General features: G+C 39.7%; 1 protein-coding gene across 1 annotated transcript in view; it reads right to left on the bottom strand.

Annotated features, from left to right (window-relative positions):
• Positions 1–14,909, bottom strand: part of UVRAG (UV radiation resistance associated) — an 87,194-nt gene that overhangs the window by 56,636 nt on the left and 15,649 nt on the right. Inside the window, exons 3-6 of the mRNA XM_031060976.1 lie at positions 14,839–14,873; positions 12,915–13,076; positions 12,017–12,091; positions 9,787–9,872 (exon numbers count right to left, since the gene is read on the bottom strand). Of these exons, the coding sequence (XP_030916836.1) occupies positions 9,787–9,872; positions 12,017–12,091; positions 12,915–13,076; positions 14,839–14,873 (358 nt within the window). The remainder of the gene's footprint in view (positions 1–9,786; positions 9,873–12,016; positions 12,092–12,914; positions 13,077–14,838; positions 14,874–14,909) is intronic.

Below are 14,909 nucleotides of genomic sequence, written 5' to 3'. Positions count from 1 at the left end.
TCTGGATTAAAACGTATACAGCATAAACAGAGAGAAACTTCAACCCTAACTGACCACATCTTGTTTCCATTTCTAGGCTAAATGCTGGTCCAGTGCTACAGCTTAGTCAGCACAAGCTGTGCTTTGAGCACAATCCTGCTTGGTTTAATAACTGTCAACAGTAAGCCAACTGATTACATCACCTACATGCCATCAGCCAACCTGGGATTCTTCCTACGCTGCCCAAGACTTCAGTCTTTTAAGTACTTTATTAAAAATAGCACTTCCATAGCACTTTAAAAGCTAATTGAGGACTTGAAGAGGCCACTGGCCTGCTACCAAATTTCCTCCAGCAATTGGGAAAGCCAAGCCAGTTACAGCAGAAACTCCAGCCTTTTTAAAGGGATAGTTTAGCCAACAGTGTTGTCACTCAGTGTCGGCACCAGCTCACAGCCATTGTCAGCCAGAAGCAGAGCAACTGGAACATGATGACTGACAGATTTACTGCTGTTGCTTGGGGCCCTGAGAGCTGCCCTGCAATTGTCCAACATCAGGCCAGTTCCATGCTGCTGCCTGGGAAAGACCGGAAAGCAAAGCAGACATTTAAATTCTTGAGCATCCTCCCTGACTGAAGGTGGAGACACACAAGGCTGCTGTTCTACCTCCATTCCTACATCACCAGCTTTCTGAGATGGGAGGGATTAAGAAGACACAAAACACTCTCCCTTCCTTTGAACAGTTTAGAAAACAGCTGGATACATTAAAAGTGCAATCCATGTATTGTAAGCTAAGACTAACACAAACTGCATCCCTACTTGGTGCCAGCCAGCTGTAAGATTTTTTTCATAACCTCTTAAACCATCATTTGCTACACCTGCTTTCCCACAAGAAAAAATTCCTCATTTATAATCATATACTCCCTTTCCAATTTCTTAAGATACCTATACCTACAATTTATCAAAAGCAGATGTAGGGCAAGAAAAGACAGTAGGGAGTAAGAAAACAATAGAATACAAGCCTGACTTCTTAATTTGTGACATGAAATCTCTACAAGAGCCAATGCTGGAATAGATGAGTAATGCGATGGTTGACTCTCACGATTAAAAGGCAAATATCATGTCTATACGTTAAGAGAAGTTTTATAGATTTATAGTTATGTTTTACCTCCCCTTGTGTGATTATCAGGGGGTGGCCTGGGTTTGGGACATTTGGGATGGTCAGCTTGTTACCATGGCAGCACCTGACCTCCAATCCAGACTGGAGGAAGTGAACTCCACCACTGGACAGCAAAGAAGGAGTCCATGGACGGAACTTCAGGAGGGGCTAAAGGTTAAAAGGTGAAACCTCCATTGTGTGGATGAGCACATGGTGGGAGAGATCCTCTGCTCCCGGTGTGGTAATATTTTCGCAATTCAGTCTTCTGTTGTATTTTTGATAAGGTTTTAATAAAGCTTTTAAAGTTTGTGAAAGTAAGTATCATTTCTCACACTCACACAAGTGAGTGATGCAGCACAGATAACTTTCCATCATTCGCTCAAACAGTTCTGAGCCCTACAAATGTAAATCACTTACATGTAAGACTTATGTTTACATTGGAGAGTCTACATTTAGGCCTTACACACTTAAGACACAAATTAAGCTTTAAAATAATCAAGTCCATGTGGATTTGTGGTCTGCAATAGCAAATGCTTTGAGCTATTTGGAAACAGAGAAGAAAAGGAAAAAACACGTCTATCAAATGGGCAGGTTCCAGCCTCCAGTTTGAGGAATACTTAAGGAAGCTAGCTCAGATATAGATCACCTTCAATACTCACAGGGCATGAATGGAAGAGGAGAGCCTTAAAGTGAAACTCAGTTTTTTTGAGAAACTAAGCAACAAATGTGAGATGTTCCAATTCCAATTCCAATTCCAATTCACAGATTTAACTCCAGTTAAATTGATGGATTTATGGGTTAGTTTTTTTAATTAAAAAAAAAAGTGGCAAATTACAAAGGAGGCTTCTTTTTGCTCTTTCTCAGTTTGTGATTACAGAAACCTTGCTGCCAGGGCACACAATCATATTCAAGACACTGTATTTAGTAAAAAGATAAATTAGATGCAAATCAAATTTCTAAAGTGCATAAACACGTCAAGATGACTCCTGCCAGGTGAACAGTAACACCAGAAGAATTCAACAGGCCTTTCCTAACAAATCTTCATATAAGTTTCAATTCTCACTCTGAGACAGTGAGCAAGCCTAAGACTGCGATTCACTGAACAACTGAAAAGGAAGATGCACAAATTCAGACTGAATGTGTTCCAGGCTCCACCCAAAAAGAGAACAAGCACTCTCCACTTGATTGTGTTCTTCCACTCAAGGCCACACACCTGATAAAGTGCTTGTGACAGCAGAGCACAGGCTTATGGAATGGAGGAAGGAGGTGGAACACTAGCCAATATTCAGGTGACTCATGTTTCAAAGCTACATACTGCTGGCACTTTCCTCCTGGAAGCCACCCCCAAATTCAAAGCTGAGTCTTCTTCCAAGGGAAGCAGAATTCTGCAGCTACAGTAGTGAAAACTCCCACCTAACAGGGACGGTCATAATGCTCTCAGGAGAGTTCTGCAGCTTCTTGGATCTATGCACTACCTGTCCTGCCCTGCTTTAATGAGCAAACTTATTAGAGCATTTTACCCACAACAAGATCTCTAATCTGTTTAATTTGTTCTCAGTCAAAATTTTGCCTTGACTTTCCCTGGTGTAGTTGGACAGTTCTGAGGATTTTAGAGACATGACTGCATTCACCAAAATCTTTGCCAAGGCTGAGAAAGAAAGCAACTCACAGCACCATTCTCATGGCCACATCCAGGACAAAGGTGTAAAAAAATAAACAGTCCTGATGTTCACAAAATCCTCCTTCTCAACAACTTTCAGATATCCATCAGTAAATACTTAGATTCTCCTTTGGTGACACTTCACTATTTAGATTAATGATAAGTAATGATAACCATCCTCATTTTCTACAATGAGAATGGTGAAACAACGGCACAGGTTGTTCAAAGTGGTAGTAGGTGCCCCATTTCTGGAAGCGTTCAACGCCAGGTTGGATGGGACTTGGAGCAACCTGGTCTACCATGCCAGGCAGGCAAGATGATCTTTAAAGGTCCCTCTAAACCCAAACTACTGAACAATTCTACAACATGCTGGTTTTCATCCAGAGCCAGAAAAAGGACTGGGTTCTGACTTCTCAGTATTGCTTCATTAATACCATCTTTTACACACTGTCACAAATAAAGAGGCAGAATAAAGCTACTTTTTAAGCCCTGCATAGCTTTGTCTAATTCCTCTCAAAAGCGCTTTGAAACAAAATTTGACCAAGCAAAGCTAAAAATGTGCCACTGCAGGGGTAGCTTATTGCATATGGCATATTAGGAAAATTGAAGATCAGAGCAGCAGCAAACTTAACAAACATGTGCTGCTCTTATGCTTCACGGACTGTTTCAACTTGTTATGACCCATGCTACTCTCTGCTACAGATTTTGGCAAAAGGCAGGCTTGTAAGTTTATTGTTCTAATGACTGAATAGCCTCAGTTCCCATACAGCTCAGCACCATAGAAGTAAAATGCATGGGAAGAGATTTGGCCAAAAGTCTGATGCCACCAATAAAAATCCCTAAGAAACCTCTCAAAATAGAAAAAAATCAGATCAGAGCTTTCATACCCATCACTACTTTTCAGGAAGCCCCACAGCACAATTCCAACCCACAAAGTTCTCAGGCAAAGAAGGATCACACTTGTTAAACTGTTTATCCATTTCAGTACTGCACTCTAGAGGTCTGATTCCAGCATCTATTTATTCGTCTTGGCCTTGGGCCACCTGGAGCTGCCTGTCCAAAGCCAAGGGGGGATGCCTGCCTGGTCTTGGCTGCCTTATGGGTACCAAGTGCCAAGTCTTCCAAGTGCAAATCTTTCCTGTTTAGAAACATCAAACCTGGCCATCACAAAATTCCCCCCCCGACGCTTATCACTAGCAAAGGGATGTTTTATCAGAGGAACTTGGTGATTTAAGAGCAGGTAAGAGGAATCCTACAACCTTTTCTACATTTAAGATGGTGTATGTCTGCATCAACTAGGAGAAGATGATGGCAACAGCAGTAGCAACACTGAAGTCCAAAAGTCTGCAATGTGATTGCCAAGATACTCTCAGAAAAAGCTAGAGCAAGGCACTGCAAGAGTATCAGGTTATTTATTAGTGATCACCTTTCCTGACCCATTCACATGCTACAAAAAAGATAGTGACTGTTCCACCGTGTGAACATCCATAACTGCAATGTTTAGAGAGGTTTTGATCACAGATGAGTTGGGACCCTTCTCTGAGTAAAGGACAGCAAAGAGAAAAGCTAGAAACAGGAGACTTAATTATCAATGCATCTTCTAAAATTTAACTAGATGTTTTCTGCATGTCCTTATCTCTATGCAGCTACCAGCATGCCACATAGAATAGGGTAGCAAAAAGCAACTCTTTTCCATGTAGTCCCATCTACTTCCTAGCTCCATTAGGTTCACTTCTTTCATGGAGATGAAGATAGAAGTAGAGGAACTTCAGGGAAGTTCAAAAGGCAGTACAGCTTTGCGTGGCTCACATCTGGATTTATCAGATGCTGCGCAACTCTCTGAAATCAGACAGCCAGTGATGAGAACATGTCTTCTTCCTGCCTTCCCTCCTTTTCACCCCAGTAAACAACTGGAAGCCTAAAGTTTGGAACTGCTACTTAAATCAAGCATACAATAGCAAAGTCTGGCTGAGCTCCTGGGCTGGTTTACACAAGACAAGTCAATGTTCCTGAGATACACCTCAGCACTGAGCAGCTTAAGCCCACGGAGCCCTTGTGCTGCTCTACCATTCCCTACTCAGAGCTTATGAAAAACAGTTTCACTTTCAGCATTATTTCCATGTGTTAAAAATAGCTGCACAAAGCTATTACATATAGATTTGGCATATGCAATCCCAGGGACTGTAGTCTCAGAGAAAATACATTGAGGAGCTACTAATAAGTTTTTCAGCTCCACAGCAGCCTACATAGACCATATATTTTGTCTTAACTTCCAGTTTCAAAGATCAAGTTCTGTTTGTTCAATAAAATTGTTAATAAAGATGGAAGATTTTAAACAAAAGCAAAATAGCTATTTAAAACCATCTTCCCTAAATTAAGCAGAGCTAAACAAAAGCTGATTTTATATCACGTCAACATGTTTTAGCCATGATCACTAGAAGGTGATTTTATGAATATCTCAGTTTTAGATCACAGAGAAACACTACCAACTTTGTATTCTTAAATAATATCTCTTCAGTGATGAGACATGCACTCTTCTTTAAATGAACAGTTATATTACAGATGGCAAACCCTGAAGCAAACTCTGTCACTTGAAGCATACCCTTGCCCCATGAGAGATAAATACCCAGAAGTATCATTCAAATCAAATTCTGCCAGATTAGACACTAATAATATTAAGCAGCTGCCTGGAGCGAGTCTTTTTACACAGCCCAGCACTCAAATTATGCCAATATCAGATTCTGTTGCTGGTTTTGTTGTAAAAGAACACATTTTTACAGCAAAAACACAAGCAAAATGTCTTCAATCTGCACTAAGTGGCTGACTAACCACCACAAACACACCATGCCATCTGCTGAAGAACAGTTAAGCCATAGAGACAGCAGTTCTGAATGGAGTAATAAAAACTGCTGGAAGCAAAACTTCAAAGGGGCAGATTTTCACTAGTTCTTAGAGTCCTTTTTGTCTCCAGGAAGAATATGGGAGGATTTCAGATATTCACATACTTAGAGACACGAACCAATTGCTCTCTGTCACAACAAAACAAAAAAGCAGTTGCAGAATACACTATATTAATTTTTGTATTTAGACATTGAAGTAAAATTTTATTACATAGCATTTTAAGCCCTTTCTTTAGTGATATCTCATCTTTCCAACACCACTTAATACTAAATGTCTATTTTTCAAAGCTTTAGGAAAAAAAAGGCTAGAAAACCAAGAGAATACAAAATATAAACCTATTCCCATTAGCACTGCAAACGTGCTCAGAACTTGATTATTGAGACATGTCCAGAACATGACCTCAGATGAATTTGGCCCATCCTGAGTGCTGTGTGAAAGGTGTTACTGTATAACCTATTACTACCAGCAACATAATGTTTAGAAAGTCTTTAAATTATCTTTTTTCAGGAAATATGACAAGAAACAAAAACCTCAGAATTCAAGCTTTCCAGTTGATGTGCTGAATTTTTGTTAGTTAGTCCTTTTAAAGCAAATGGCTGGAAGAACATTTGTCACCTTCTTATGGCACAAACAACTTCCAAGCAGCACCATGTTTGCCTGAGGATATTGTCCCTGGTCCCAGAAAAAGAAGGGTCATGAGCTGCAGAGGTGCTGAAACATTCTTTGTGTAAAGAGGAGTTGGCTGAACATTTAACTTTTTCCTCCTGTTTAACTGACTTATAAATCCACATAACTCAGCATCTGAACACAAGCACTGTTTTAATCCAATGCACAAAAAAAAATCTATTGTTCATGTACTCTGTCATTCCCAATTAAATTTAATAATCAATTTGAGCCAAGCACATACTTTTCATTAAGGTCAATTCACAAGCTTCATAAATTTTAACTATTAACTTCTGAGGAAAAAAACTACATCACTTCTTCCCCCAAAAGTAGTTTTGAAACACAGATCAACCACATAAGTTCTCACTGTGCAGCCAAGAGTTAGGGGATGAGCTAGAACCAGTTCTCTCCATTTTGGCTATCAGTGGCTTTGCCACATCTGGCAGCACAGTACCACCACAACTGGGACTCAGATCCCACTGTCACCAGGATTTGCTTCCTTTTGTAAAAGTTTAAATAAAGCCAGAACAAGCTGTTCTTCATATCCACATTTATTGTGAAAACATTAGGAAACCACATGTGCAGCCTGTGAATTTTTATTACAAACAAATATCTTATCATTAGAAACTCCTCAAAACATGGAATTTATGTGACCAGATGCAAATCTTTATGGTGTGGACACCTCAGTATTCTCTTTACAGCCAATGGACAAAAGAAGGAAGAGAGCAGTTCATTTCCTCCTTTAGGTTGCAAATGCAAGATGTGGCTGGGGGTGTGTATTCTATTGCCATCTGTTAGAGATGCAGCAGTTTCTTCTGTTAATTGGGCCACCTCTTAAAAGCAGGTGGAGCAGTTTTTATCTCTTCCATTACCAATCCTCCCTCTGGGAGATATCTTCTGTTAATGGCCCATTGAGTGTCACTGCATGACTGATAAAATTGCAGCATCCCATTGCGAGATGCCCTGCCCAGGGGGAGGAGCCAAGCATTCCTAACAGGATATAATCTGAGACTTGGAACACCACAAGCAGCCTTTTTCACTGGTTTCCCAGAGGAGTAGCTTTCTTTTCCACTGGATTCCCAGAGGAAGGCCAGGCCCATCTACACCATCACTGGATCTTCAGAGGAAGACTACACCCTTCTACAGGATCACTGCTCCAACAGAACCACATCTGCCACTCTAGGAGGACTGCAGCCACCATTAAATTGGACTGCTACCAACACCCTGACCCACAGGGTGTCAGGCTGTATTCTGACTGTCAGTGTTGTTTTGTATTACTGCATTTTTATTTTTATATTTTTCTTTTAATTTTTAATTTTTTTCCTAATAAATAACTGTTCTACTCTCATACCTTTGCTTAAGAACCCCTTAATTTCAAAATTATAATAAATTGGAGGGAGACGGTTTGCATTTTCTGCTTCAAGTAAGGCTCCTGCCTTCCTTAGCAGACACCTGTCTTTTCAAACCAAAACACCTCCTAAGAAATTAGACACATCCTGTCTAATGAATCATAACTGAAATTATGCCCATCTCTCTCTTTTGTTCAAAGAGGAACACACTCATACAAACTACCTTTGGAAAGAGTTCATGGGCTGTTCATTGCTGGAGGAGGTGGCAACCAAACTGTTTGGTAGGAGAAAAAGGACACCTAACAAAAAGTGACTGGAGATTATTTTAAAACAAACACCATCACCAGGCTTTTTAGCTTGATATCAAAGCTAAGCAGCAGTATAGAAAAAACACCTGTAAAAAAGCAGAGTTAATGGTGAGAGGGAATAGAAAGGATTCAAAACTACACAGAGGACTCTGCCTTAGTTCCTGATGAACTTTCCTAACTACAGAGAAATCAGACAAAGATGACACCTAGGCAGAGTCACAAATTACAGCTTCTAACTTCTGCGGGAACTAAACAATGCAATGTAAACCCCTTGATATGATATGCAGAATCCACTAAAACACAATAAGCAGCAGGCCTGGTTCTGAGGCTTGGAAAACACTGTTCCTTTTGGGACAAAATAGAAAAGGAGAATGTTTCAGCTCAGAGACAAAACTTAATAGAAATTAAACCCAACAGCATGCCTAGGCACTGTGAGAGACTTGAGCCTGGACTCTCACATCCCCAAAACAGAGAGAAGCTCCAGTAGTCAGGGTTCAAAACAGCACTGGTCATTCAACAAGGTGAACTTTATCACAGCTGACATCTTAATTTCTTGTCAGCCTGAGGAAAAACAGTCAGGCATGTTCAGAAGAAGGACTACAGATCAATTACACAGAGCTAGACAGGGGTCAAGTTCATGACCATAGTGAGTCTTTTTTTCTGCAATGTGCTTCATACTACATAGATGTGTACACAAAATGTGAAAAACCCTCCTGAATGAAGTAATCAGGGTACACTGCACATGTTTTCCTTCTTCTGTCTTACAAAGAGTTAATGTTAGGTAGTACAAGTTCTCTTCTAGAGGACTGTTCCAGAATGTAATCAGAACTTCCTAATACGCCCCCTGGTTGTTTCCCACTAAAAGCACAGAAAAACATTTAGAAAGCAGCCTTCAGTTGAAATATGCTTTACAGAATCAAGAAAGAGAACAGCGAAATTTTAAGAGAGCTTAAATAAGGACATCTGAATAGGCAACCTAAACTGACTTCTCCTCTCTTCAGACAGGCAACACTGACACCTACTGTCAACACTGTCAAATGGATTTAACTTGTACAACTAATTTAAAAAGTAAAATGTTTACATAGACTTTTGAAAGCATATTAAACGTTTCCTATTCAGGAGTTTCCTTCATAGCACATCTACTGCCTTTACCACAGAACCGAAATTATTAACCTGTCTTGTAAAATGCCATTTAAATAGAGATCCCTCAAAACCAACTTATTGATACTGGTGGACCACAATTATACCTTTTCATAACTAATATTTTTGAACTATTATAATTAAAGCAGATCTGAAAAAGGAGATCCTGTTGAACTTAATACTAGCACTTCATGTTTTTTATCACCAGAGACATTTAATTAGCCACCCAAAAGCAAAAACTACACTGTACCTTTCTTAGTCCACATCTGTGTTGGAGTAACTGGGTCTTGACTGTGTTTATTGCTGTTGAGAACAGAGTAGAGGCTTTCCACAGAAACTTGCCAACAAAGAAGCTCCATGATTTTGACATTTACAAGGCATGTCCAGCTCCACAGTCAGTCCTAGTTCAGAGCACTCAAGCATCTACAGGTCAGAAGCCCAGCGACCACCACTGAACACACATACACCACAGCCCAGCTCCTCACTACATGAGTATATTGGCACAACCTGGATATCTCCTTTGCACACTCCATACCAGAATGTTGGGGTTTTTTAATATGTGGAAAGATTCCTCCCACACAGACACTACAGAAGTTACAAGAGCTACACAAAATATTATCAAAAACCTTACCTAAGCAAAGAGAAGACATCGTAAGAGTTACGAACACAGTTCTGATCCACCTGGAGAAGGCTGTTCTTCAGGGTACCTGAGTGATCCTTCAGGAAAAGAAAGATTATTACTTTAAAAATAAAAAAACCCATCTTGAGTAAGAGCATGCACTTTTAATAGAATAAATGATCTTGCATTTAATGTATTTTAAATCTGTCTTTACACATGTTTTATCTACGGTAGGTAGAAACAATTTAAGGTGGCAATAACACCACTTACCTATAAAGGTATAAAAGACCTATCAGTTTATCTACGTTCTAGCACATAGTGTGTTTTCTTGAACCTTATAATCCATAACTGTCTGAATTTTATGCACAGAAACACTGTAAAGTGCAACTGACAGCACTGCCATTCTTCAGCTTCAGATCTGAGAGCCCACTTAGTCATGTGCAAGAGAATTACATTAACATGAGACAAAGCTCCATCCTTTATCTGTGCTGTAACACATTAAAAGATCAAAGTAATCTTAGTTTTGAGTGAACAAGTTTCTGGAAGTTACAAAGTAAGAATGAGGTAAGCTTGTTCTTTTAAGAGACCAGAGTATCCATTCTGCTCAAAAGGTATCAAAACAGAAAGAGAAAAACAGCAATTCCTCATGCTGCAAATGTCAGATATTGTATGACTCTGCCTGATATGGAAAAGCTCAAACTCCCAGAAAAGTTGCAAACTTAGAAGTGTTGCTTTACATGATAAAGTAAATTTTAAGCAGGTCAAGCCACCGGCAGCACTGTCAGAAAGATTATGGATTGTAGGGCAAAAAGGCACTTACTTCAGTGTATGAAGCAGCCCCATCTCGTACCTGTGGTCAGCCAGCTTTCCAACAGAGATGGATTCTACGTACCACAACCCCTGCCTAAAGAGTCTTTCCTGCCCCAACAAGAGTCTGTCTCCATACAGAAGATGTTGAAATTCAGAGGTAAACTGTTGCAGTGTGTTAACCACAGGACACACAGCAGACATTCCTCTCCACCAAAAATATGGTTCCATCTAAATAACCCAGAGATCTACACATTGTGTAGCACAGCATATTGCTACAGAGGCACCATCCCAGCACCTCTCTCAGCTCCTCATTTTCATACTCAAGACACCGGATGCTAAAGGCTGAAATCCAGACATCTCTCCATTAGAAAAATACCAAATTAAAAACATCTTAATGTCTGTCTGAGAGAAGTAGGATGGTGGCAAACTGAAAATGCACAAGTTACCATCATCACCATGCCCTATCCCTGAAAATGTTCAAGGCCGTGTTGGATGGGGCTTGGAGCAACCTGATCTAGTGGGAGGTGTCCCTGCCCATGGCAGGGGGCTGGAATGAGATGGTCTTGAAGATCCCTTGCAACCCAAACAATTCTATTATATGATTCTATAACCAAAACCAAGAAGTACCTTTAAACCTTATGAGCATGGGAACAAGTCCTGACAACAACCAGAAAAAGAAGACAATGTTCCCATCTTTGAATTCAGGCCCAGGCTGTCAGTACTGAAATCTTGAAAAACAACTGCATCCTGCTTCAGGAAAACTGAATGCAGAAACTGCAGCTGTGTGTCAAGGAGTCATTTCCTCTCAATTCAGGGCCTCCTTAACACAACCTATCTATACCACAGTACTGCCACCAACAATTTGAGATTTAAAAAAAACTGTCAGAGGCACTATTTACAACAGGTAAGTTTAAAATTCTTCATCATCAATTAGGTAATAATCAGAGACAATATTGGATGGAGAGGCACAAATTCTGCAGTGGATCCTTGAGGAAAAAACTCATGGGGTAAAACAGGTGCAGCATGAGCAAATAAATAGCTTCCCATTAAAGACCTACAAACTCTAGGCTTCAGACTCATAACGAAACTTTGTGGTTTTATACATGCCATGAAAATGAGTCTTAAGAACCACATCACTTTCACTATGTCTTATGTTTGAATGAAATGTCTGCCTCAAAGAATACAGTCAAAGCTTATTTTCAGTACTCAGGTTTTTGGACCCTAAATGCTACACTTCAGGTCTTTTCAAAACATCACAGATATCCATGCAACCAAGGCAAGATATTAGTTCATATCTTTCATGTCAAAAAACTATTCCTTCTCAAAACAAAGCACTTCAATGTTCTCAGCATCCAAATGTGAAAAATCAATCTGACAGGTTGAATTTCAGTTGGTCACCAGTACCAACAAACCAGAACAAACACACCCTTACCTTCTGTTCAAATGAAGCTCCATAATAACCATCATTGAGACCAAAAATAATCTCATTTGGGTTTCTTGCATGGATCTGTAGGGAAGGAAGAAAACAAATCACTCTACAGCCAGCTTACTGCAAGTTTTCACATCAAATGAGCACAAATTGGTCCAAAAGTTTAAAGCAGTTTTTCAGCACCTGTAATTCTAGAAGTACACAAAAACTCACAGAAAACTCAATTTAACATGGAAAACCTGTTTACTCCACAGATTTAGCAACAGTCACCATATTCAGCCATTCGATTTTGAAATCACAAACACCAGACAGAGCATCTTTCCTATTACTGCATTTCCAGGTGACAAAAATAAATTAAGATAGCTGGAAACTAAACAGAGGTAAGACTCAAGAGTTTGGTGTGGAGAACAGAAGGCTCCAGGGAGACCTTATAGCCCCTGCCAGTGGCTCAAGGAGCTCCAAGAGAGCTGGAGAGGGACTTTGGACAAGGGGAAATGACTTCTCCCTGCCAGCGGGCAGGGTTAGATGTGATACTGGGAAGAAATTCTTGGCTGTGAGGGTGGTGAGGTCCTGGCACAGGCTGCCCACAGAAGATGTGACTGCCCCATGCCTGGAAGGGGGCCATGAGGGGCAGGTCTTAGAACACCCTGGTCTAGTGGAAGGTGTCCCCACCCATGGTAGGGGGTGGAACTGGATGACATTTAAGGTCTCTTCCAACCCCAACCACTATATGATTGTATGATTTAAAGCTCTGATGTAAACTAACATGAATATCTGTAATCAAACTTTAAAGTACAATCTTTAAACACATTCATTTCCTTTCTCAGCATTCTATATATTAATTCATCCAGATGTTCTGTTTCCTGAAGAAAAAAGCTGAGAAAAAATATTTTCACATTACCTGCTGGCCCAAGTACTTTAATCCATCTAAATTGACCTTCCATTCAATCAAAAGCTGAAAGTGTTCCTTCTTGCCACCCCAGATCCTCACAACAAAACAAGAGACAGAGGTATCAAGATGATCAGGCATTATTCCAAAGTCCAGACTCCTCCATGTTGGATTCTAAGTATTCAAAGAAGGATAAATACAGTTTAAACAAGCTGAAACTAGTCCTTAAAGTAACAATTCAGAAAGCAGCAAAGCCTACCTCAAAGATTTTTAAAAATGTTAAGAATTAGGAACAACAGCCATTTCAAGCTCTGCTGCTTCCTTACATGGTTTGCTAGAGAGAATTCCTCTGTTAAAAGGTACATGCTGTAAAGTACTTCAGAAACTGTGAATGGGCTTTGCTTCTTTCCATTACAAGACATCAAAGAATTTACTTCAGAAATTAATAATTCAGTTTAACCAAATCAGGAACTTTCAAAATGGAAGTAATGTTCCTTTCACAATTATAATTCAGCTTCTGAAAACCAGAGTATAGCATGTATTCCCAAAGTTAAATGCTGATATATTCCCCAATAATTAAATTTGCAGAACTTGCTGACAGATTTGTTTACATTCTTCTCCTCTTGACTGATGCTCAATCTTCAAATGCTATCACTAAAAGCTCATCTTTACTCCACGAGATCAGACTTGCACCTGGAGCTTTTCAGAACCAACACACATTAAGCTAAACTGCCAATTCCACCAGAACTCAGATTTGCAAAGATGACGTGTTCCAAGAATTTCCACTCATCTCTAACAATATCTAAAGAACTGACCCAAGCTGTAACAAAACCAAGTCAATCCAACATTATTAGTGCCAAGAGACAAAAGGGCATCCAAAATCAGAAATGGGAAAGTGCTTTTACTTATATTTATTTCTCTCCTTCCTCTGCTGAACACAGAAACAGTAGCTCTTGCAAAACAAAAGGTAGGAATCCACCACCCCAAGAAAGAATTCGCCTTCCCTTCTAGTGCTTAAGCAGCTTGGAAAAGGCCTAGCATCCCTGAACTGGAATGAGTCAATTTGAAATAGGATGCCTCTGAAAAGAAGGGAGAGGCAAAGTTACCCAGCGAGGATTACAGAAGAAATGCATTAATCAAGTCCTCCTAACAAGAAGGAGTATTTCATAGGTATTCAGGCATAAGAATACCAGGTCATTCAAATACCCATAGGTTATATACAGGATGTCCTCAAGACATCTTTTATTTAGATTTTTGTTATTCCATCTCTTATATCCTGTGGTTAGTTTCCCTTTTCGTTTTTCCTTTTCCTGATTTAGAACAGACAGAACTAAAAATCCTAACAACTCATGAGAGAAACTGGAGAAGTCAGCAGTCCGGAGTAAGCAGACAGCTCCTCCTTCATTCAGGAGGGTTTCAAAGCATTTATCCAGGGTGCTATGAATGGAGCAGTTCTACCTAGTTAAAAAGTCTTCAGCAGGTTTTCAAACTCCCTTAGCCAACATCTGCAACATCCTACTCCTATCCTATTATTACCCTTCCTCATTTGTAATAATAAATAAACTGTTTAGTTCTGGCCCCTTCATTCATCTAAACTGAGAAATTTAGAAGATCTAACATGTTTTCAAACTTCAGTTTCTTACAGCTATTAGCTCTTCAAAGAATATATGTATATATCTGGCAGGTACATGTTCCTTGCTGTTTTCCTACACAACTCAAAGATGTTAACAGAAATCAGCATTTCTACTACTCAGCAGCTCCCTATTCTAGCCCTCATGAAGAGAATCTGAAAGGGAGGAGAAGAACACAATGCTCCTAACAGAACCAAACAGTGGAAAGACACGTTAAACAGTTATGGTATTCAGCAGAGAAATCAATATACTGCACTAAAAATACAATTTTTAAAACAAAGTTTTTCAACATTAAAGTAACTTACCAGAGAATTCTTGATCACCTCACTCTTATAAAATTCTAAAGAAAAATAAGTAAAAAAATACCTTTAGATTA

The sequence above is a fragment of the Geospiza fortis genome, unplaced genomic scaffold (genome assembly GCF_000277835.1).
Source record: "Geospiza fortis unplaced genomic scaffold, GeoFor_1.0 scaffold154, whole genome shotgun sequence".
Classification (NCBI taxonomy): Eukaryota; Metazoa; Chordata; class Aves; order Passeriformes; family Thraupidae; genus Geospiza; species Geospiza fortis.
The sequence above is the reverse complement of the archived record's forward strand: the minus strand, read 5'-3'. Positions and strand labels throughout refer to the sequence as shown.